The following is a 23400-nucleotide window of genomic DNA, read 5'->3' as shown; positions in this document are numbered from 1 at the left end:
TATTAAATTTGTTAATTATTTGTATTATTATTTTAAAAAAATTATTTTTCTATCTACTTAATTTTTTTTCATTAATGTTTGAAGTAAGGATGTTTAAGTAAGGAAAAAAATAATTAATGATCTAAAAATTAGAAAATAATTTTATAAAAATAAACAAATAAATTTTTAAAATAATTTTATAATTTGGGACGGATGAAATATTAACTTTACTGAGGTTAAAATTTTGAGATGGAACTTCAATCACCTACCATTGTCATCTTGCCAGCTGAATGATGACGCAGTAGTTTCATATACTACTTAACAAAAGGAGTTTAAATCTTTCTTAAGAAAAAATCTAACCTCGGAAAAGGAAATAAAAAACCTCTTGTTTCTCTTTCTCTTTTTGGTACACTGCGCATGTTTATTTGCTTTTTGAAACAAAAACAAAAAAACGTCCCCCGAAACAATGAATGGACTATCAATTGTTTCACCAGCTATGAAAAATAAATATGGGGGCAACCATAATTTAACAAACTAAATATCCGTTCAGAAAGCCCTGTGTACATGTCAAATCACAGTAACTTGAATTTTTTGGTGAACACTCAAACAAGAGGCCTTAGGCCATAACACTGAAATTCCCGAAAGGGTACATTTTGGAAAGCATCATTCAGTACAATTGGTACACAACATTACCCACTGGATGCTAAGAATGTCTTCACTTCGAACTAACAGTAACAAGAATAGGCAAAGTGGTTTTTCTTGGAGACATAATGGGACAAGAAACTGGAGGCAGAAGCAGATGAATCTGGAATATTGGCCGGAACCAGTATCTGGGATTTACCCGAGCCGATTCTCTTACCAGCTACATTTGCATAAAATAGACCTGATATTGCCGGTACGAAAACATCACTCTCAGAACTAATATAAAAGTCAATCACTTTCTCCAACTCAGAATCTTCAGAGTCTAGGTACCTTTTCTTCTTATCTGCAGGAATGATGGATTCCTGCAACAATTTCAGAGCAAATGAGAAATTTTATGCTTACTACAAATAAAATGTGTGTATGGGAAGATGAAATTAGAACAAATATCTCACCTTTGTATACGTTTTAGGGAACAAATCTTTAAGAGAGTCAAGGCTTTCATCCCACCTTGATTGTGTCACATAGATTGTAGTATCCTTTTCAAAACCAATCTTCCTCAAAAACACTGCAACCTCTTGTGCATTGAAGCAGCTCTTCTCTTTTTCACTATCCCTTCCTTGACAACCCTTCTTATCCAACATCTCAACCCTCAGATCCACAGCTATAAATTGGCCATCTGACTTTCGGCTTAAAGTCCTAAGTCTTTCAACCATTGAGTCAACAAGGTCATGCGTTTCTTGCTGCAACTCTAAGCTTCCATACATTGCTAAGCATGCAACAGATTCAGCATCACTTTTTTCCCCTGCTTTTCTCATGTTTATTGAAGGGAAATAAGTAGCAAGCCTGACACTCCCCTTTGATCTATAAATAGGTTCAACATGTTGAGCTATGTAGTCTTCTGTAACCCGATTAGGAACCTTCACGGCGGCAATTTTATGTGATGATACATGAGAAGGAAGATCCTTTAACACTCTGACCACTCCTTCCATGCTTTTCATGAACACATCGACATCGTAAATGTCCTCAAAGTTCCTGAGACATAACTATATTAGGTACATGCAAGTGCATCTGTAAACACAGTAAATTAGACTGATTTCAAATTAAGTTCAACTGTCTGCTATTTAACAATGTCATCAGAATATAGCATTTTCAAATTAAACTACATCCAAAACAAGCTTGCAATACTAACAATGCAGAAAAGTGTTTTCCATTTTTTAAAAGCAGAGAACGTGAGTCATTTTCCCAGTTTTTAACTTCAAACTTGGCTGGCCTTTTCTAGCCTCATCCTGGAGTGGTGTCTGTTAGAAGAAGGGTTGGGAGGACACAGATATTAAGAAGCAAAGCTTCTAAAGATACAGATTATAGAAAATAGAAACTGAAACCACCCACCCATGACAATTACTTCTGTTTCTAAAGCAATGCCAGTAATTTAGAGAAAAATGAATTGGAATACACTGGCATTATATATCAAACAGAAGGAGAAAAAAGATCTTATTTAGCAAAGATGACTCAATTGTTTACATCAGCAGCCAATAGGAAAAACAAGCGATGTCTTGGTTGCTGACAAGATAAGATGAGCATCAATCACGGTAGAAAGCAAAACAAGCAAGCAAAAGTGCAAAACTATTATGACTATCCTGAAAAAAGATGCAAAATTACCCCCTCCCCCAATCTCTTCAACTATAGCAGAGATTGAAATAGGAGAAACAATTACTAACCTCTTGTCACCAGGTTGGCTTCCTCTAATGTCAGGGATGACAAGTGTCGCCCCAAGACTACGAGCAACAAGCACTGCATCTGCTATCTGGACAAGGAATTACCAGAAAATAACATAATGTGAGAAATAATAATTGAAATTATGAATTAAGAAAGGGCCATATCTCAGGATCAAACTTCACCAGAAGTTATGAGACAATAATAGAGAACTAACAAGAAACAATCAAGATGCTGGAAACAAACAGCAGAAGGAAGGAAGGGTGATTATAAGAAAAGTCAAAATGGAGAATGGAACTCAATAGTCAATACTAGGGCATTAAGGAAAAGTTATAGATGGTAAGTAGATTAAACAACATATTGAGAGCACTGATAAATTAAAGTCAGCAAGCAAGCCAGAAGGGATTATCTACAGAAATGGTTTCATTTCCTTTTGGTGAGGAGGAGAGGGAATCATCAACAGGAAAAAATAGCTGCAAGTAATAAATAAGGACCTCTTCAATGAGACAAGCACAATAGTTGGATCAGTTACCTGAGATATATGGTACTCCGGGCCATTGGTTAAAGAAAAGGTAACAAACCCCTCAGTCTGATCCACGTTATCTGCCAGACATTGCCAAAAATATTAATTAATACGGACAAAAAGAGTGAGCAAATGTAACTGATATAAGTTCCTTCCTTGACAATTTGTAAGTCTTTAGAATCAAATTTTACCTTCAGATGGCTTAAGCCAACATGGTTTTAACTCATCACCATCTCCCTTCCAAATCCCGATGTTCTTTCTAACATGAGTAGTATCAAAGTTTGTACTTTCAAAGCTGACATCCTCCGTTCCAGGAAGTTTATCCTGTAAAACAAAAAGTCAAAGTGAAATAAATTCATTGGAAAAGCACTTGGACTGACATGTATTGAATTGAAATGATTCTACCTTTGTTTTTTTCTTCTCTCTTTTTTTGGACAATAAATAAATAAACGTTGTGAGGAAGGCAGGGTGACCTTGAAGGCATAAAAAAAGATGGATTCTGAATTTGGGTTGCTAAGAAAATCAGGTAGAGAGAGAGAGAGAGAGAGAATAGGAGAAGACAGAAGGCAGATAAATGTGAGTTTGCAATTTGCCTGTCTACCAAGTCCAAGCTTGATTAATCAATTTGGGTAGATTTGGCTACAGATTTATTTATTTATTTCCTTAAATATATGAATTGTGAATTAAGGATCTATGATCTCTACAAGCAATACATACAGAAGATAGATCCCTGGGAAATTGTTTAGAGTAGGAAACAAAATGAAGTGAAGAGGGAGGAGAGAGTAATTCTTACATCAACAGCATCAAAATGGTCTCTTTTGATCATGTGTATAAGCATGACGAACATTGTGAGGGTGAGGACACCCGCCACCACTTGTCTTAAATCCACTCCCATGATCAGTGTATGAGTTTAGTCCTACTCTAGAAAGAGAAAGTAGAAAGCCACAAACTTAAAGCAGAAGTGAAACATGAAGAACATGGAAGTTGATGTTGTAACTATATTTATTCTAGTTACTTCATCACCGACACTACCCCTGACAATACTAAAATCTTACGTCGCATTTCCTATCAACACTTGCTAGTATTTAAACCCACGTTTGGTAACCAATGCTTAATTTAAGGATCATTAGTTTCATCCTTCAGTGGCTGCTCTAACACCATCCATACTCCTGTAGATTAAAAATAATTATATTTCTACACAAGACACATGCTTTCTTACTCTACTAATCTTACCACAGAAGGTTAAATAAGATCTCTATGCAGAGAAACACACACATTTAATTAAGATCTTTAGACTTACTTTAGCATGATGCTAATTACAGGTCTCTAAAAAATTGTATTGTATATTAAAAACCCAATGCCAACGCAGAGATGTTAATAACAACAAATGAGGTAATTGTATATTGTTATTCAGCTGGAGCTCGAGATCCGAAGCCAACAGCCACGCATTGTAAAATATCAAGTTTGAAAAGTACAATTCCATCTAATAAAAATATCATACCCAATCAAAATTAATATTTTCCAAACGTGGATTACTGGGATTTCTTTCTTCTTAATTAATATCTTAAATATTTATGTAAGAATATATATGAAGTTTGTTTTATTTAATAATTTTATAACGTAAATGCTATAAATTTTTATATGATAAATGTTTACTAAATAATAAATACTTTTTATTTCCTTGTCAGTCTAAAATATTACTCATTAAAACTAGAGAACTATTTTTTAAATAAGATAATTTAAGCACACATTTTTTTAGAGATTTATAATAAATATCAAAATACATTTAAAAGATAAAATAACAATTGATGTATTAAAAACCTAAAAATATTATATAGAATATTAAATTTCTGAATTTTTATAAAAGTCGCACTGACCCTGTTAACCAAGATATATACAAAATTCAGAAGAAGAAAAAAAACAGGATATATACAAAATCACTAATTTATCCAAATAAAACAAAGATTGAAATCGTAACTCAATATTAGACGGATTCAATTAGTGCGAGAACTGAGATTCTTGAGAACCTATTGATCGTTTTCGTTTCAATTAGTATCGTAATTTTTTCAAAAGATTTGTTTCACACTATAAGTATAACGATTTTCATTGAGAGTTCTTAGACTATTTATTTCTATAACAAATTTTTATAAGTTTTTTTTTTTTTTTTGTCTTGCTATAGGTATCTCCATCCCACTAAACCAGATATTAATCCCTCTCATAATATTGTGATTGTGGTTATAGTCTGACGGATTTTGCACACGATGAGACGAAGAACAAACACGGAATTCCTCTCTCTTCTTAGTATTGTGGGTTGCCTAACTTTTGTAAGTTTAAACCCATCATATTGTAAAAATTAGTCCAGAGTTGAACTCAAACGTTTCCATTACTTTATACTACTATGATCAATAAAGAGTCAATTATTTTACTTTGAAGAGAAGAAATTATTGTAATTTAATTATCCGGAAAATATTTTTTTAATATTATTTGTAATGAGAAAATTTAATAAAAATATAATTAAAACTGGGTAGGGGTTTGAGAGGTCAACAAGAGTTGCATTCAGTATTCAATATTTTCTATTAGTTATATGTCCTCATCAAACAAAGTCCTTAGATGTGATTAAAAATTGATAATGTTTATAAGTCAAATAAATCGAATGAGAGGAATTGGATATCCGATATCCCGACTAATCCGCCTCAAAAAATGGCTTTAAAGCCTCCCGCTAAATCCTCGGTCTAAACTACGTCTTTATATTGTTTTCAAAGTCCCACCATTTTTTCTTTTCGTGTTAAATTCAGAGGAAAGAATGACGTTTTTCTTACAAAAAAATAATTCTCCAACTATGCGTACCTTTTTATTTTAAAACAAAAAAAAAATTAAATGGTGTCCCACTATATAGAAGAGAAAGACTTTCAACTCAAAGCACACTTATATAGAATTTAAATTTTTCCTACCTCAAACAAATAATTAACAAGAATCAAACATGTATTTTTTTACCCATATGATATCTTATTCTACTCTGCTCAATTAACGCTAGTTATTTTGTACACAGTCTAAGTTGTGATGATTATTCATGGTGAATCGGTGATAGCAATTTTTATATTTATGTAAAAAAAAGAATAAAAATAATGGCTTAAGAAAGAGAAGTAGTAGCTCATCAGTCCTTCTATTTCTATTAATGTGAATAGAGAAACACCTATAGTAGGATCAAAATACAATGGCTGTCCCTACTCTACTCCTTCGGTATTATTTATATGGCCTCAGGGGATCCAATCCCAAGTATAAAAGAAATACAGTATTTTTTTTTTTAAATAAAGTATTGAATGTAAAGCATCTAATGATTTTTTACATTATCATTAAATTATAAATAATTATATATGATAATTTTATTGACTTATGTAATAATTATTTTAAAAGTTTTATGAAATATTGTTTCTATTAGTTGGCACTATAATTTTTTATATTAACGATGCATATCCATTAAACTTATAAACCATTCTATTACATTGGAAGTGTTTCATTATAAATAGAAATGTCATTTTTTAAAGTGTATATGTGATTGTATATATAATTATTATTTTTAAAGTGTACATGTGGTTGTAAGAAGATAAACAAAATAAAGAGGAAGAAAAGGAACAAATATTGATGATTTTATTTTTACATGGAACTTGTGAGAGATACATAAATTAATTACATTGGTGCTTTTTTTATAAGGGATAAGAAATTAGTTACTTTCATGGGCTTTTATGAACTTTATTTTAAGGTTGAGGGTGAGTCGGGATAATGGATATATAATATCTTATATTGGTAATATGTTAAACTTCTTGACTTTGATGGCTTGCTTGTTGGTGATCGCTTGTTTGTGCCATATATTGGAGATTTAAAAGTTGTTATACACTAGGGTGGTAAGATCATCATTGTTTCTTGTGCATTTGGTGACAAAACTTATAATATTATTGATTGAGTTACTTGTTTTGGCCGGTGAAACCAATTATAATGTTTTCCAACAGACTAAATGATCATTTTAGACAAATATCTAATAGAATTTTACTACATCATCTGATTATTTGGCATGTACAATGGCACGATAAAATGGTTAAATCTTAATAGGTATTTGTAAAAGTATATTATACCAAGAATGTATATGATTTAAATGGTTAACGCTAGAGAAGACATAATGGAGGAGTCGTAAAGTTAGCTAAGAATTCAAGAAACCTTATCAAGTTCTACATAACTTGACTTGATGAGGATGGATGATGCATATTGAGGAGTGCCAGCAACACATTTTCTTTTATTGATTTAAATGCATTGAAAATTATAAAATTATGTTGGAGAGATAATCATTAAATAAAATGAGACTTATTAAATTTTGTAATTTTTAATAAATATCAATCAATAAGAAAGAATGTGTTCAAAATAATATATTAGAGAGTGTAACCCTAACATTTTTTCAAAAATTTATGTTTACATCCATCTTTTATAAATTATAAAAATAATAAAATGTATAGTTGTAGCTAAAATTCATCTTTCAAAATCACTTTATTTTGATTCAAAATACACTTGGTAATAGTAGTTTTTGAAATATATATATATATATATGTTTATGAAAATAATGACATATGTTATTATAACGCATGATATTAACAAATGACACGTGTAACAATTAGCCGTTGCTGTTTGTTTGTATCGAGAGAGAAATTTATTGTTTTTTAAATAAAAAGACAACCAATCTATATTTATATCTAATATATATCTATATCTATCTATATTTATTTTGTATACAAAGTATAATTTTTTGTAAAAATAAATTATCACGTGTCAATTTTTGGAGCAATGCTACAAAGAATAGTATTTCTGGCAACATCAAGATGTTTACATACAAATTAATTTACATGCAAAATTTGAATTTTTTTTATCTTTTTATTTATCATATTTTCACAATCATCCTTATATTCATTATGAGTATTTTTTTATAATTTTAATTGATTTCTTTATATTTTTAAATTTGATTTTATATTTGGCCTCTCCTCTCATTTCTTCAATGTCGTTATTTTTTTTATATGTTCTTTTGAATAATCACCCCATTTCTCTTCCTTTTCTTTTTTCTTTTTACATTTTCTCTAGAGGTTTCTATTTTTTTTATCACTTCTATGTTTTTTCCCCTTTCATTTAATTGTCTCATTCCTTAGTTTATTGTCAGCTTCCTCATAATTAGTTTTTCAATGTAAAATTATATTTTTTTGTCCTCCTAATTGTTTTTCATTTTTGATTTTGATCTCTCTTTAAAATTATTTGTGCATTTTATTCTCTTTTTTAATCAATCACACAATCTTGGTCTCAAATCCAAACTTAAACGTTGACCATTATAAATAAATGAATGTTGACGTATCATGTATATTTGTATTAGGTTACTCACTAATGATGTGTCATTTCCTTGATAATCCCTTTTTTACTTATAGTACCCTTGATAACAGTTAAGGTAATTAAAACAAGTATAAACTCTAATTGAATTAATTAAGATAATTATGACATTTCTTTTAAAGTAGGATTATTTTAAAATGTATATTTAAAATAAATAATATAATTAATAAATATGTGATTAAGGTAATTAATTGAAATTGTAAATAAGTTGATTTATAAACATGTTATTATATTTAATATGGATGGAAAAAACTTAAACATTTGAACAGAAAGCAAAAATTTACTTTATTTGAATATTAATCATGTATGATAAAGTATAATAACTTTATATTATTAATTAGTAATTATTTTATGCAATATAATAAAAACTTGGATATTCAATCAATTATTTATACTTCACAATAGTAATTAACAATGTAAAGTAGTTTAAATTATAGAACAAATATGCTCTGGCAGGCCACAAGAAGAATCCAAAAGCGACATATTTGTGATAAAGGGTTTGTAGCCACCTCAGCTCGACTGTACCTGAGGTCTGGCTCTCATAGCTTGCTCTACCTCTTTGTATTCAATATCAATTTTGCATCATCCTTATCGGTGGATGATGCACGGTCCAATGCAATGCTTGTGACAAGTAAATTTAATAGACAAGACACATTAGCAAGGGTGATTATCATCTCCTCAAGTGGCAGGTATATGGAGGCATTCACCATGCCTTTATGCGAGGAACACTGAAGGTAGGGTAGGATAGTCTTTTCATATTATTTTCAAAATGTAGGGTGTGAGAATAGCAACTCCCCTAAGACACCAATTGGCGGCCCAATGGAGTCAGGGATAAGATTCAGAGTATGAAAGCCCAACGAGTCAGTGGAAGTGGAACGGATGGTGTTAAAAACTGAAATTCAGCAAGGATATTGTTTTGGTGTTCTACTCAGATCCCAGAGATCTGCTTCTGCTTGTGTGTGATTCAGAATTGGCAAGATCAGATCTGGTCTCAGAGATGGAGAAGTCGTGCACTCTGGTGGTCCACTTCGACAAGGGCACGCCGGCGCTGGCCAATGAGATCAAGGAGGCCCTGGAAGGAAACGACGTCGCTGCGAAGATCGACGCGCTCAAGAAGGCCATCATGATCCTCCTGAACGGCGAGACCATTCCGCAGCTCTTCATCACCATTATCCGCTACGTGCTCCCCTCCGAGGACCACACCATCCAGAAGCTCCTCCTCCTCTATCTCGAGATCATCGACAAGACCGATTCGCGCGGCAAGGTCCTCCCTGAGATGATCCTCATCTGCCAGAACCTCCGTAACAACCTCCAGCACCCCAACGAGTACATCCGCGGCGTCACTCTCCGTTTCCTCTGCCGCCTCAACGAGTCCGAGATCATCGAGCCTCTCATTCCCTCCATTCTCGCCAACCTCGAACACCGCCACCCCTTCGTTCGCCGCAACGCCGTCCTCGCCGTCATGTCCGTCTACAAGCTCCCCCAGGGTGAGCAGCTCCTCGACAGCGCGCCGGAGATCGTGGACAAGTTCTTGTCCACCGAGCAGGATCCTTCTAGTAAGCGCAATGCCTTTCTTATGCTCTTTTCTTGCGCGCAGGATCGCGCCATCAATTATCTGTTTACGAATATCGATAGAATTATTGACTGGGGTGAACAGCTTCAGATGGTGGTGTTGGAGCTGATTAGGAAGGTTTGTAGGAGCAATAAGGGGGAGAAGGGGAAGTACATTAAGATCATTATATCCCTTTTGAATGCTCCTTCCACTGCTGTTATTTATGAATGTGCTAGCACCCTTGTGTCACTCTCTTCTGCACCCACTGCCATTAGGGCTGCTGCTAGTACTTACTGTCAGCTTTTACTTTCTCAGAGTGATAACAATGTTAAACTCATTGTGCTTGATCGTTTGAATGAGCTCAAGACTTCCAGTAGGGAAATCATGGTGGAGATGGTCATGGATGTCCTTCGGGCACTTTCCACTCCCAATCATGATATTAGGCGGAAGACTCTTGATATTGCTCTCGAGCTCATAACTCCCAGGAACATTGATGAGGTTGTTATGATGCTCAAGAAAGAGGTTGTCAAAACTCAGAGTGGGGAGCATGAGAAGAATGGGGAGTACAGGCAGATGCTGGTGCAGGCTATTCATACTTGTGCCATTAAGTTCCCGGAGGTGGCTAGCACTGTCGTGCATCTGTTGATGGACTTCTTGGGGGATACCAATGTGGCTTCTGCCATGGATGTGGTTGTTTTTGTGCGCGAGATCATCGAGACCAACCCCAAGTTGCGGATTTCTATCATCACCAGGCTTTTGGATACTTTCTACCAAATCCGTGCTGCGAGGGTGTGCTCATGTGCGCTCTGGATAATTGGTGAGTATTGCCTGTCACTTTCGGAGGTTGAGAGTGGCATTGCAACCATTAAGCAGTGTCTTGGTGACCTCCCGTTTTATACTGTTACTGAGGAAGGAGACGGTCAGGAGGCATCGAAACCCATACAGCAGGTGAACTCAACCACTGTGTCTTCTAGGAGGCCTGCTATTCTTGCAGATGGGACCTATGCCACCCAGAGTGCTGCTCTGGAAACTGCCATGTCACCACCCACCCTTGTACAGGGTTCTCTGTCCTCAATTGGGAACTTGAGATCACTCATTCTTTCAGGTGATTTCTTTCTTGGGGCTGTAGTTGCATGTACACTGACAAAACTTGTGTTAAGGTTGGAAGAGGTTCAGACTTCAAAAGCCGAAGTTAACAAGGCAACTACACAGGCCTTGTTGATCATTGTTTCAATGCTGCAGCTGGGTCAATCTTCAATTCTTCCACATCCAATTGATAATGATTCTTATGACAGGATTGTCCTCTGCATTAGATTGTTGTGCAATACTGGTGATGAAATAAGGAAGATATGGCTGCAATCTTGCAGACAGAGCTTTGTGAAAATGCTTGCAGATAAGCAGCGTCGTGAGACTGAGGAGATTAAAGCTAAGGCTCAAATTTCTAATGCACAGCCTGATGATCTTATTGATTTTTACCATCTGAAGAGCAGGAAGGTATGATAACTGAATTTATATACTCTTTTTGTGAGGGTATAACTGAATTGTTGTTTGATTATATTTCTCAAGTTCTTCTTTTTGCATGATGTGAACTTTGTTGTATTTACATGTATTGCTTGAATTATGATGTTAAAATGGTTCATGTGTGTAATTCCTGCCAGTGGCTTATAAATTTTGTAACAATCAGCATCTGTTTAAGTACACTAGCTCTTCTGGTGTTTCTTCTAATGGTCAATATGTGGATTCTTTTCTTCTGAATTCTTCAGGGTATGAGCCAACTTGAGCTGGAAGATGAGGTTCAAGACGATCTCAAACGTGCTACTGGGGAGTTTACAAAGGATGCAGATGATGCAAATAAGCTCAATCGCATTCTTCAGCTCACTGGATTCAGTGATCCTGTTTATGCTGAAGCATATGTCACAGTGCATCACTATGACATTGTCCTTGATGTTACTGTCATCAACCGAACCAAGGAAACTCTTCAGAATTTATGTTTGGAGTTAGCAACCATGGGTGATCTCAAACTTGTTGAGCGTCCACAAAACTATACGCTTGCTCCAGAATCAAGCAAACAAATTAAAGCCAACATTAAGGTTTCATCAACTGAAACAGGAGTTATATTTGGTAACATAGTCTATGAGACATCTTCTAATGTTCTTGAGAGAACAGTTATTGTTCTAAATGATATCCATATTGACATCATGGACTACATTTCTCCTGCATCTTGTGCCGATGTGGCATTCAGAACTATGTGGGCTGAGTTTGAGTGGGAAAACAAGGTATGTCTCTTTCCTCTTTCTCCCATTGGCTATGTTTTTAATCAAAAGGTAAAAAAATATGGTGCTATCTTTTCTTGCTCAAAGCAACTCCACTTTCATTAAAAAAATTACGGGACAAATTTTTATTAGTTACTTTAGCATTTAGAGTTATGGTGTGCTCTTTTAATGAGCCCTTGGTGTTTTTATTAACTATGAGCTCATAAAAGTTATGATTTGGAATTTGTTTTTTAATAGCATTTTGTCTCCAATATATGCATTGATATCTTGATGGTTGACATAATGCTATTTTGGCTTTGAAGTTCATGTATTTATAGTAACACATTTCATGGTTATTGATGTTGTTGTAATTAGGTTAACGTTCTTTATTAACTTATGAAAGATGGCTTACTACCTTGGTAATAATAAGATGGTACTTAATAGGGATATATGCCACAATTGATATCGCTCCTAGGTGTTGGTGAAGAATTTGGTTACTTTGTAAGAATGTCTAGATTTGATCCCCCATCCTGTCACTGTTCTGAAATGTTAACATGCAGAGTAGTTATATTATTTTCTCAAACGGATGTTTGACCTTTTCATTATGTTCCATATTAATATGAATTAGCCAGAGAAGTGAGAAGTGGTAACTGATAACAAATGAAGTACTTTATATGCTGTTGGTTCTACTGTACATCTCTCTTTGGGTGCGAATGGGGAGATAGATCTGGGAGGATTTTCATTTCATTTTAGTTAGGCACCATACATTGAATCTTCTATAGTTTCTTAGCTTGTATGGTAGCTATAACTTGTGATTCTGCTCTTTGGATTATCACCTATGTTGAATGTCCCACTGTATGATAAGGATAATTTATTAAACTTAGTCTAAATTGATATTGATATGACAGGGTATATTATATTAATAAAATATATCTGGTATCATAATAACTTCAAGCTGTAGTGAAACATATCTACTTAATAACACCATAAAACTATTTTCTCAAAGACAGACTTGCTGAAGTGCAAGGATATCGGAAGTCGAAGTTTGAAAAATAAAATATTGTATCTAAAAAACAAATTTACAAGAAAGTCTTAATAAAAACAAAATATTAAAAGAAACACATTAAAGCAGGCTAACAAACTGTAACTGTCTAAACAAAAGGAGATGTAGAAGGAAGTTTCAGAAGCTGCCTAAAATTTGTAAGTAGGAAGTAAAAAATAGGTGAGTTTTCATATGGTTGGAAATATCCAATTTGGATATGTCTTGACCTGACTGGGGGATGGTCATTTTGTGGCGTACTTGGGATAACAGTTATGCAATTTATCCCACAATGACTAAATCACACAGATTTGAGCAATGCTCACTGTAATTTTGGGAGTTTTCTGCACAGGCTGGTATCATCTGTGTGAATGCAGGATTGGCTTTGTGTTGTCTTGGGTCAAACCATATCCTGCTAAAATGCATCAGAGAAAACACCAATAATCGTGCATTATTGCTGCACCCATATCATTCATGTTTCTGGATATATATATTGATATGATGCCAAAATTGGCACATCCGTGCATTGGTGAAGTTATCACAGAAGCACAACTGTGATAGGGATTCTTGAGTCAGGCAATACATTTCTGCATTAACTGGCTGATATCTCTGATTCGTTTATTAAAATGATTTTTATGTTTTAGGTTGCCGTAAATACAGTATTACAAGATGAGAGGGACTTCCTGAACCACATTATCAAGTCTACAAATATGAAGTGCCTGACTCCACCGTAAGTTATCTGTCTCTGCTCAGGTTCTGTTGTGGACGCTAATTTTACACAAGAAATTCTCTGTAGCACACCCAAACATGCAAATTTCTGGCAGTTATTGCATGTGTGTTTCTGAGCATCTACTACATGGATTTAAAGACCTGTTTGCTTTTGCTTTTCTAAGAAAAATGTTTTTTAAATTTTATAAATAAAATATCTTATAAAAATAGTGTTTGTGGCATTTGATAGTTTGAGACAGGAAAAGTTTTTTCAAATGCTGGTCTTGTCTGCATCTTCATTTTGTTGCACCACTTGTCTGCTTCTTCACTTCTGAGTCTTAACTTTGCTTGTTATTGTTTTTTGTCACATGAAACATCATTCTAATAAATTGTAGAAATAAAAGAGAATATTATTTCAACATTTCATGTTACTTACTAATCATTAATGTATGGACATAAAACATTGTTATATCTTGATTTTATGGGGTTTTGGTTGTTGTTTGTTTAGATCGGCATTGGAAGGGGATTGTGGATTCCTTGCTGCAAACCTTTATGCTAAGAGTGTTTTTGGGGAAGATGCTTTGGTGAATGTGAGCATTGAAAAGCAATCAGATGGTAAGTTGAGTGGATACATCAGAATAAGAAGTAAAACTCAGGGAATTGCCCTCAGTCTTGGGGATAAGATAACTTTGAAACAGAAGGGAGCCGCTTAATAGGAGTAAATGCCCGTTTTCTCTGATGTTTCTTCGCTTATATCAACTTTGTGTAGCTTCTTGTGGCGGCTAACTTCAAGCTTGGTTATTGCTTCAAATTCTGCGGCTTTTGGTGGCAGCCCGCTTGTTAGTATTAATTTTTTTTTCCCTTTTGAATTTCCAATTTTGTCTGTATTCTTTCCTTGGATATTGCTTAAGAAAAATCCTTATTAGTTATTACCCATCTTTTATTTTTCTACACATGGGGAGGGACACCGTCTATTGATATGAGAATCAATCTAGTGACTATTTGTTCTGGTTGGCCTTGCATACATATGTTCGCGTGTCTTAGGATAATAATCATTAATGATAAATGGTAGTTGTCACGTGAATGATTTGTGCCTTAGCTATCATTAATAATTTATAATTTTAGGTTCGTGGTTTCCCTTCTTTCCCAGTGGTTCCTTTTTTGTTGTTTTCAAAAATATTTTGTTCATATATCATTAGTTATTTTAACATTGCCCCCCTCCTTGATCACACTTTTAAAACTTCGAAAGACCCCATTGTACAGAAATGTACCATAGTACGAGTGATAGTTAAAGCTTAAATTTGCCAATTTAAGTTGAAAAAGTTACTTATAGAAGTTGATAAGCACTTGCTCTAAAGAAACAAGAGTTCGAGGGATATGCCTGTTTCACGCAGTCCTGTAGTAGGTGAAGTTTCGTCTCTGGAGTTTATGAAGCACAAATCTGCAATTGCGCAATCCTTCATAGCATGCGATTTTATTGTGCTTTGTTTCGTTGTTGTGGAAGATGTTGAGAGGGAATGAAGATGAGAAAATGGGATATAGCTTAATATCATACTTGTTTGGATGATACAGATGTTGACTTTCTATGCTTGAAAAAAATTACAATATTTAATAAAAAACATGAAAAAATTACAACAAAACCTTTTAAGGATGTGCTTGAATAAGCAATAATTGATCATTTAATAAAATTTTAATAGTAAGATTTATTGAAATAAACAAATAAATAAATTATTTTGATAAACTTCATTTAAAATTAAAAAAATAATTAAGAACTACTAATACAATTTAGAAATTATTATAAATCTAAATCGTAAGTTATTTTTAGAAGTTCAATTATTTTTTGTAAAACCTTTTGATCTCGCCTGAGTTGGCTTCGTTAATGAATGAAACGAGTGTACATGTAGTAAAATAACAACAACAACTAGGTGAATTGTTTGCCTTTTCATTGCGACATCTGCTTCAAGACAAATTAAAGGCGCGTAAAATCAACGATAGGAATTGCGTGCAGCAAAAACGAGACTATCTTTGTAATTTTTTGGTTGATTGTTGAGGCAGTTGAAGTAAGACTAGCAGGTCTTGGTCGTCGAATTAAACAAGGAAGCTAGGATTGAAGAATAATAAAGAATGGCGTGAGAAATTAGTTGTGCATATGGTTATGTTATGGTACCCTAATTCAAGGAAGTTCTACCGCCTGGTGGTTGACATTACATTACTGAGATGTTTGTATTATAAGTGAAGTTATCCCCCTTTTTACTTTATTTGTTGAGTTTGGTGAAGGAATGTGAGTGGGGCGATAAACAAGAAACCAACAAATATTATCTTTTTCATTGGACCAAACCTCATGTGTCAGTAATTGTAATAATCTGGATGCAATCTAAAAGCCAAACTAGTAATCATTTCGAATCAGCACTTGATTTGCCATTGATATGGAGAGTCTTGAAGCAGCCAGAAAGTGCTTGACAACTAGTTTGGAAACATCAAGTGCCATTTCCTCTGCACTAGATGAATCTGGATCAAGGTTGGAGCTACTTAACCAGAGATATCTGTCCTTACAAGCTTCCCTTAGACCCATCTCAAAGCAGAAGTGCTCATTTGTCAACATTGACCACGGTATAGACAGTGTTCTATGTTCTGCTGCTGCACTCCTCAAAGTTTCTGACTCTGTTCATCAGTTGGAGCATTCTCTCTTAACAGACCCCTCTTCTGATCTTTACACCTATGTGTCAGACACAAAGAAGCTTGAGGAAGCACTGAAGCTTCTCACTGATAATTGCAGGTTAACAGTTGGCTGGTTGAAGGACGTTTTTGAGTTCTTACAGGACAAACCAATCACCAATGAGCTTTACCTGTTGAATGTGAAGAAATCTTTGAGAATATTGCAAGAATTGCAGGTCAAGGAGGAAAGTGCTCGCCTTGATGGAGGCCTTCTTAGCACTGCTTTTGACAAACTAGAACTTGAGTTCCAGAGGCTTCTCATAGCAAACTCCATGCCTCTTCCTTTGGTTTCATTGACATCACACATTGGCCAGCAAGCCAGTATTGCCAGACAAGCTTTGCCATTGACAAGTTCTTTAGCAGGGAAGTTGCATGCCATCACTGAGAGATTACATGCTAATGGCAGGCTAGACAAGTGTCAATCTATCTATGTTGAAGTTCGAGGTATGAATGCTCGTCGAAGCTTGAATACTTTAGATTTGAGTTACCTTGAGATTCCAACAGCTGAATTTGAGGCTGTACAGTGTATGGAGAGCTACATAGACCAATGGGGCTGCCATTTGGAGTTGGTTGTGAAGCAACTGCTCGAGACTGAGTGCAGGCTCTCGGCTATTGTCTTTGAGAAAATCGGTCCAGAAGCATGGATGGGGTGTTTTGCAAAGATTGCCATGGAATCAGGAATTCTTTCTTTTATTCGATTTGGAAAGATTATCACCGATAGGAAAAATGATCCCCTCAAGTTGTTGAACCTGCTGTCCATATTCAAGGTCTTAAATGGTCTGAGGCTAAAATTCAACCAGCTTTTCAGTGTGAAAGCTTGTAAAGAAATTAGAACTGTGACTGAGGATCTTATAAAAAAAGTAGTCAATGGCACCAGTGAGATATTCTGGCAACTTCCAGCGCAAGTGAAGTTGCAAAGACCAACTTCTCCTCCCCCTGATGGCAGCATTCCCAAGCTGGTAAGCTTTGTAACTGATTACTGCAATCAGCTGCTTGGGGATGACTATAGGCCACATTTGACACAGGTTTTGGGAATACATCTTAGCTGGAGAAAGGAAGCGTACGAAGAGGGTATTGTTTTATGCCAAATATATAATGCAATTAAGGAGGTTGCAGTAAATTTGGATACGTGGTCAAAGGCCTATGAAGATATCACATTGTCCTACCTTTTTATGATGAATAATCACTGTCATTTCTGCAATTTGAGGGGTACTGTGCTTGGAAATATGATGGGAGATTCTTGGTTAAGAGCACACGAGCAATATAAGGACTATTATGCAGCACTTTATTTGAGGAACAGCTGGGGAAAGCTTCTATCTATTCTTGTAGTTCCAAGGGACATACTTTCACCCTCCAGTGTAAGTGTGACAAGCCAAGACTTGGCAAAGAGACTAAATGCCTTCAATCTAGCTTTTGATGAAAGGTACAAGAAGCAATCTAATTGGGTAATATCCGATGAGATCTTGAGGGAAAATGTATGCAAGCATTTGGTGGAAGGTATTATACCAATTTACAGGGCCTATGTCAAGAATTATTGTTTGTCAATAGAAAATGATGCTAAGGTTGACAAGCATATGAAATATAGGGCGCAGAGTTTGGAGAACAAGATTAGGTCTATGTTTCAGCCGAAGCAGAGGAAGGCTAGTAGCATTAAACAGGCAGACTTGATTAGTAAAATAAAACAAGTCAGTCATCAGTTTCGCTTGACTCTAGCTGCTCTATAATGCTTGGCAGGATGAAACTTAATGTGTGAGTGTAGAAAAATACAGATCATTTACAAGTGTTACTTACATGTTATCACATTAGTTATTTTTAATAAAAATGACTCCGACTTTGATATTTATTATCTTTTTCAACAAAAGAAAAGACTTATCGTGAATAAATGCCTCTCAAGGAAAATTATATACAAGTTTCTTTCTATTCTCTTCTGATGTATACTTCTCTGGGGAAAGGAATGCGGACGTCAAACACGCCTTCGAAGAAGCATTTCTTCACCTAAAAGCAACTTAAGAAGTAATAATATGTCGTTTTTCTTGCATAGCTAAACGACACCTCGTTTTGCTACGTTTTTATTTATCCACTCCAGACGAGACGCAGCGTTTTGACTCTGTTATCAAGTGATGGCGATGATGGCGGCGACGACACTCACACTGACACCACCGAGATGGTCGTGGCGTCCAACTCGTCGTTCCTTTTGCCGGCAAATGCATCCAGGGCTGAGAGGTGCGTGCGTCACTTGGCATTGCTGCGCTACATGACTTGAATTAAATAATTTGGATTGTGTTTTGTAGGTTTGGGAATGTACAGAAATGGTGGGAGCATTGAATTGAATGTTTCTGCCTGGGATGATAAGCCCTTTGAAATGCTTCCGAGCGGTAACAAGGCTTACTTGGATGAGCAGGATGTGGTGACGTTTCTTGATCCTCCTAAGGACTTAATCCCTTTCGACCCATCTTCCTATAATCCCGCTGCATACCTATGGTATCACTATCTATTATGCTTCCTACAACTCTTTCAATGCAATGCCACTTCACTCACTCTCCTTCTTCAGGAAAAAAATTGAAGATATTCCTCAGGAAAGGCGACATCGACTTCTCCGATTGTTGAAACCTAGGTATTTTATTTTTCCTTTCTCTTTTTTCTAATTCTTCCGCATTCATCTTATCGAACACTCACGCTGCCAATTTTTGTGCAGACTTGTATCAATTGCTTGGCAGATTGCTGGTACACGATTCGATGATCCCAAGTTAGTAAAGAAAAGTGCATCTACCTTGCTGTCTAGCTCCACCAACGATGGTATCATGCTTGAATGTTATAACTGCACATCAAGTGGAGGTTAGAGAACTCATTCATCATTGTTGTGAATGTGTTGTTGGTATTAGTCACTGTCAAGTTTAACACTACACAATCAATGCATTCTGTTTCCTACTGCCTCCCATTCTTTGCTGACCTCCACGTCAAGGAATGGACCAGTAATTTATGACCAATTTTGCTCCCTAATACCATTGCACACTTGAATCCCAGTGTTCAAAATGTCTTCCCTTTTCTTATATATGTATATTATATTTTCCCTTTACTGGATTCGAAACGACCTTTCATTTGAATTAGGAAATGCATATTTCCCTGCAAACTTCACCTGCCTTCTTTCATGGCTTCCTGTTCCAACACTTCTGCCGATGTGTACCTCAATGTGTCTTGTGTGTCGAAAATATTTGTCATGGTTTCTTTTCATGTGTATTAGCTTCTCACTGTTAGCATGCTTAAATTTTTTAAACTATATTAATATTCAACTTTGTTACATAGGACCAATGTCAATTTCCTGGATCAATTCCTTTAGAAAGGTAAATTCACCATTTCGGTTTTGCTTTTGCCTCTTGTACAGTTAGTACATTTTGAAGAGTTAAACCTTTGCTACTTTTTAAGGCTATATTTACTGGCAAGGATGGGCAAGCATATGGACGAATCATTAGTAAGTTTCTTAATTTTTGGCAGAGAAATGCATGGATACCTTTACACAATTACTCATTTTAGTGAAAAATACCCATCAATCTTAAATGGTGTTGCACCTTATATTTCCAGGTTGCATTGTTACTATGATTGTGAATGCCACTTTAAAGTCCAATTATATAACAGCATGTAGGCAAAAGAAAAATGTAACTGAATATTTGCTTGTCTTGAATACCTTTCCAAATTCCTGCAATATTGTGAGAAAGTCAAATAATGCACACTGTCATAATTAGTTTTACACCTTTACCTGTTTAGTGGTCCATCTTTAATTCATCAAGTGTTGGTTTCTGAGTCCTAATGCTTCAATAATTTGTATAGAATCATAGAAGAAGATTGAAGAGGTTGTATAATCTTGCTGGTTTTCCTTCAAGATGTTGTATAATTGTGGTTTAATCAAGGATCTTTGATGAATTCATTTGTGATGCTTGGCTTGGTTTTTTCCTTTTTTTTCTTCTATGGCTGCATTGTGGTTCATTGTATGAAGCTTAAATTCGATTGTCCTTACTATTAACATTAATTACATTACATATTTTATGAATTTCACAACCTCCTAGGTGGATCAGTTTTGACTGCATTTGCTGACTCCTTTGCTCCCTTGTACTTTACGGTGAGAGAACTTAAGGAAGTGATGTCAACTGAGCAGCCATGTGATTTAGCATATGAATTTGGGGATGGACTACATGATATCAAAGAGCTCCCATTAGGCTTTCCAAGACCAGGTAGGGTCTTATTTTTATTCTGATAAAGTTAAGTGCTATTTTATTTCTTTCATAAGGGGATAATCTTAATACTTACAACTGTAAGTACACGTTAGATAGTTTAAAGTATTTATATTGACTTCTAGATGTTAAAATTTAACCTAGTGATAGATGTCTGCATGGTGTATCTTGTGGCATTATTTTCTTGGTGACTCTTTTCTTGTTATATATTGTATTTCTTCGTTGGTTTACCCTGTAATATACACCAGAAGCCAAGCGGGGTGGTGATGTTATTATTCAAAGTCTTGGCACGCCCCAGTTTCATTTAATATTTAATTGGCTTTTGTTTTTGCAGTTAAACATCCTTATCCTTTCAACGATCAAATTGTTGTGTATGTTCGCTATCTAGGACCTGGGGTTTCAGTAGGGCAAGCATGGCAAGAGGGGACAAAGTTGGAGCAAGTCCCACGTAAGTTATGTGGGGAGATTTTAATGGTGAAGGATTACACATCATTACAAGAAGATCAATGAAGAAAGTGGTTAGTCCTCCCTTAGATAAAGTTAAACGACTCTTTTGTTAACAGTTTTGCACATATCAATGATGTGTGGACAGACAAGTTTCTAATGCATATATGAGGGACATATGACTCCGTGTCCATGTTTGCTGTTTCTGTACAGACGAACCCAGGGTAGAGCTAGTTGAGAGAATAATATGTTGAACATTATGTTACACGTTTGGTTGTAAGATAAGGTGAAATGAGAAGTGACTGCAACATTCTCGGCAAAGCAATGTTTAACATCTTCATTCAAACTCAAGATAGTTTGTACTTTATGGACATTAAATATTTAGGTTGAAACACTGTTTTTTTTTTTTCTGTAACATCCAAGAATAGTACAACCTCACATGTGATGTCGAGTAGAAGAAAATTGCATTTCCCTTTCCTCAACAATAACGTTGTAGTTACAAGCTAGAATACATTTTTTATGTCTGGCTTGAGTTGAAGCCTAAAGTTAAAATGAGCTAATATATGAATTAAAAACTCAGCTGATAGATGACTTTTGAATGCTTTACAATTGTATTAAGAAACCTCGAGGGTCGAACGTGATTCACATGAACCTGTAACACAAACATATGGTGTAAAATTTAAAGCCTTTTTTTCTCAAATTTAAATGCCTAAATGGTGAAATGACTTTTTTCCTTCTTGTCTTATTTTTAAGGTCAGGATTGTCGGTGGAAAGTGAGTGCATTTCAGTCATAATGGGATACTTGGAGTTAGAGGGAGAGGGACACTGCTTTTGGCAATACGGGCCAAGCGCGGTGTCAGCTTTAAAGAAGGGTCCCAAGATTGCACGATTATGGCAGCATTAGCAGTAACGTCCAAGGATCGTTTGGTATGGCACTATGGCTGACTGTTCCACTGAATCCTCAGTCACAAAAAGACAAGTTTCTTAAAACATATTCCTACTAGATTTAAGCTTTTTCCATAACCAATTCTCTATCAACCTTGCTTTGGTATTATTATATGCCAGTGAAGAATTGTAGGTCCAATATTTAGCACTGCATAAAGGAAAAAACATGCAATTTTTACTCTTTATTTTCGTACGATGAAGAAATGTTGAGGAATGTTTTTTCAGGGTTGTATTTGTGTTAGACATTAAATATAGTGTAATACTGTGACAATGAAGGTCACTGTTATTTCCATCCTTCTAAGTTTTGTATGCTATCCTCTTTTTTTCCTATGAATTTCAGAAGGTTTATGTTTGCACTTTGCAACAGTTAGCTTGAAGGAAGTACACGAGCATTGACCCTTCTCTCTCTCTCTCAGTCACTGTCTGCTTTGAGCGATAATTGAGATTCACGTGATAAAGGTGAATACAGTCAACAGCACAGAATAGAAAGTAACTAACTTCTTGTTGAATGTCCTGTCAAGAAACATCTTACACTGCTTTCCTATGACATATATGGAATGAAAGAAAGGTTTAAGGCCAAGGCAATCTGCATTCACTTACGTTGATCAGCTTGCCCTTCAAAGAGGTCGAATTAAAAAAAAAAAAAAAAAAATTTATCTGACAGATGGATACTCTCACTTCAGCTTTCAGGATAGGATAAACCTTCACCTCATACTCATACTTACATTTCCACATTGAAAAATGTTAAAGACCAAACGAAAAAGTTGCGAATCTTAAACAGCATTAAACTGAGACCAAGAAAGGATTCTTTACTTGAAAAAAATAAGGTGTAGCAAAAACCTTTTGATAGTTTTTTTTTTCTTAGACATAAAAATCTTAAAAGAAGATAGGGAGGGGGGATTTTTTTTATTTTTTTTGCATCCAAAACAGGAGTAAGATCAAATATGGAATGACATGAAAACAAATGTGAAATGTACTTTTTATGTCCCTCCATAAAAGTAAAAGTACACTCATTGATAGTTGGTAAAGTGGCCAGATCATGTAAATCCATGGGACAATTTAAAATTTTATTGAGGAAGGTTTTGCTCTTTTAAATTCGTGTAAAATTTTGGTTATGATCTCTTAGTAAAGTGCTAAAGAAAGAGTATGTCAGTTATGATGGATCCAGGACTAGTATTTTAAAAGCATAAGAAAAAAAATGCTTTGTTGAGACAGCAGGGTCCACCAGCCTTGCTTGAGAGGTA

The 23400-nt window shown here is 35.2% G+C and overlaps 3 protein-coding genes across 4 annotated transcripts; 2 read left to right on the top strand and 1 right to left on the bottom strand.

The window, feature by feature from the left end:
* Positions 1 to 461: 461 nt before the first annotated feature.
* Positions 462 to 4090, bottom strand: LOC114417892 (protein MANNAN SYNTHESIS-RELATED 1-like). Its single transcript, XM_028382942.1, has 6 exons — positions 3651 to 4090; positions 3049 to 3181; positions 2867 to 2937; positions 2340 to 2425; positions 1074 to 1653; positions 462 to 983 (listed from the first exon to the last, which is right to left on the bottom strand). Exons 1-6 carry the CDS (start codon positions 3750 to 3752, stop codon positions 705 to 707), a joined length of 1251 nt encoding a protein of 416 aa, XP_028238743.1. The 5' UTR covers positions 3753 to 4090; the 3' UTR covers positions 462 to 704.
* A 5079-nt stretch (positions 4091 to 9169) lies between these two features.
* LOC114417891 (coatomer subunit beta-1-like) lies at positions 9170 to 14910 on the top strand. Its single transcript, XM_028382941.1, has 4 exons — positions 9170 to 11321; positions 11591 to 12103; positions 13763 to 13848; positions 14335 to 14910. Exons 1-4 carry the CDS (start codon positions 9273 to 9275, stop codon positions 14537 to 14539), a joined length of 2853 nt encoding a protein of 950 aa, XP_028238742.1. The 5' UTR covers positions 9170 to 9272; the 3' UTR covers positions 14540 to 14910.
* Positions 14911 to 15847: 937 nt separating this feature from the next.
* LOC114417890 lies at positions 15848 to 22490 on the top strand. Of its 2 annotated transcripts, XM_028382939.1 has the most exons (9): positions 18466 to 18764; positions 18833 to 19022; positions 19093 to 19155; positions 19237 to 19376; positions 19845 to 19882; positions 19965 to 20010; positions 20603 to 20767; positions 21102 to 21285; positions 21965 to 22490. In XM_028382939.1, the coding sequence occupies exons 1-8, from the start codon at positions 18662 to 18664 to the stop codon at positions 21275 to 21277; spliced, it is 921 nt and encodes a 306-aa protein (XP_028238740.1). In that variant the 5' UTR covers positions 18466 to 18661; the 3' UTR covers positions 21278 to 21285; positions 21965 to 22490. The 2 variants fall into 2 exon arrangements, 1 of the variants encoding a protein (XP_028238740.1); XR_003667957.1 differs by lacking the exons at positions 19093 to 19155; positions 19237 to 19376; positions 19845 to 19882; ... (2 more) ...; positions 21102 to 21285; positions 21965 to 22490 and having other exon boundaries at positions 15848 to 18764; positions 18833 to 19023.
* Positions 22491 to 23400: the final 910 nt, after the last annotated feature.

The sequence above is a fragment of the Glycine soja genome, chromosome 7 (genome assembly GCF_004193775.1).
Source record: "Glycine soja cultivar W05 chromosome 7, ASM419377v2, whole genome shotgun sequence".
NCBI classification, from domain to species: Eukaryota; Viridiplantae; Streptophyta; class Magnoliopsida; order Fabales; family Fabaceae; genus Glycine; species Glycine soja.
This window is presented reverse-complemented; position numbering and strand designations above follow the sequence as displayed.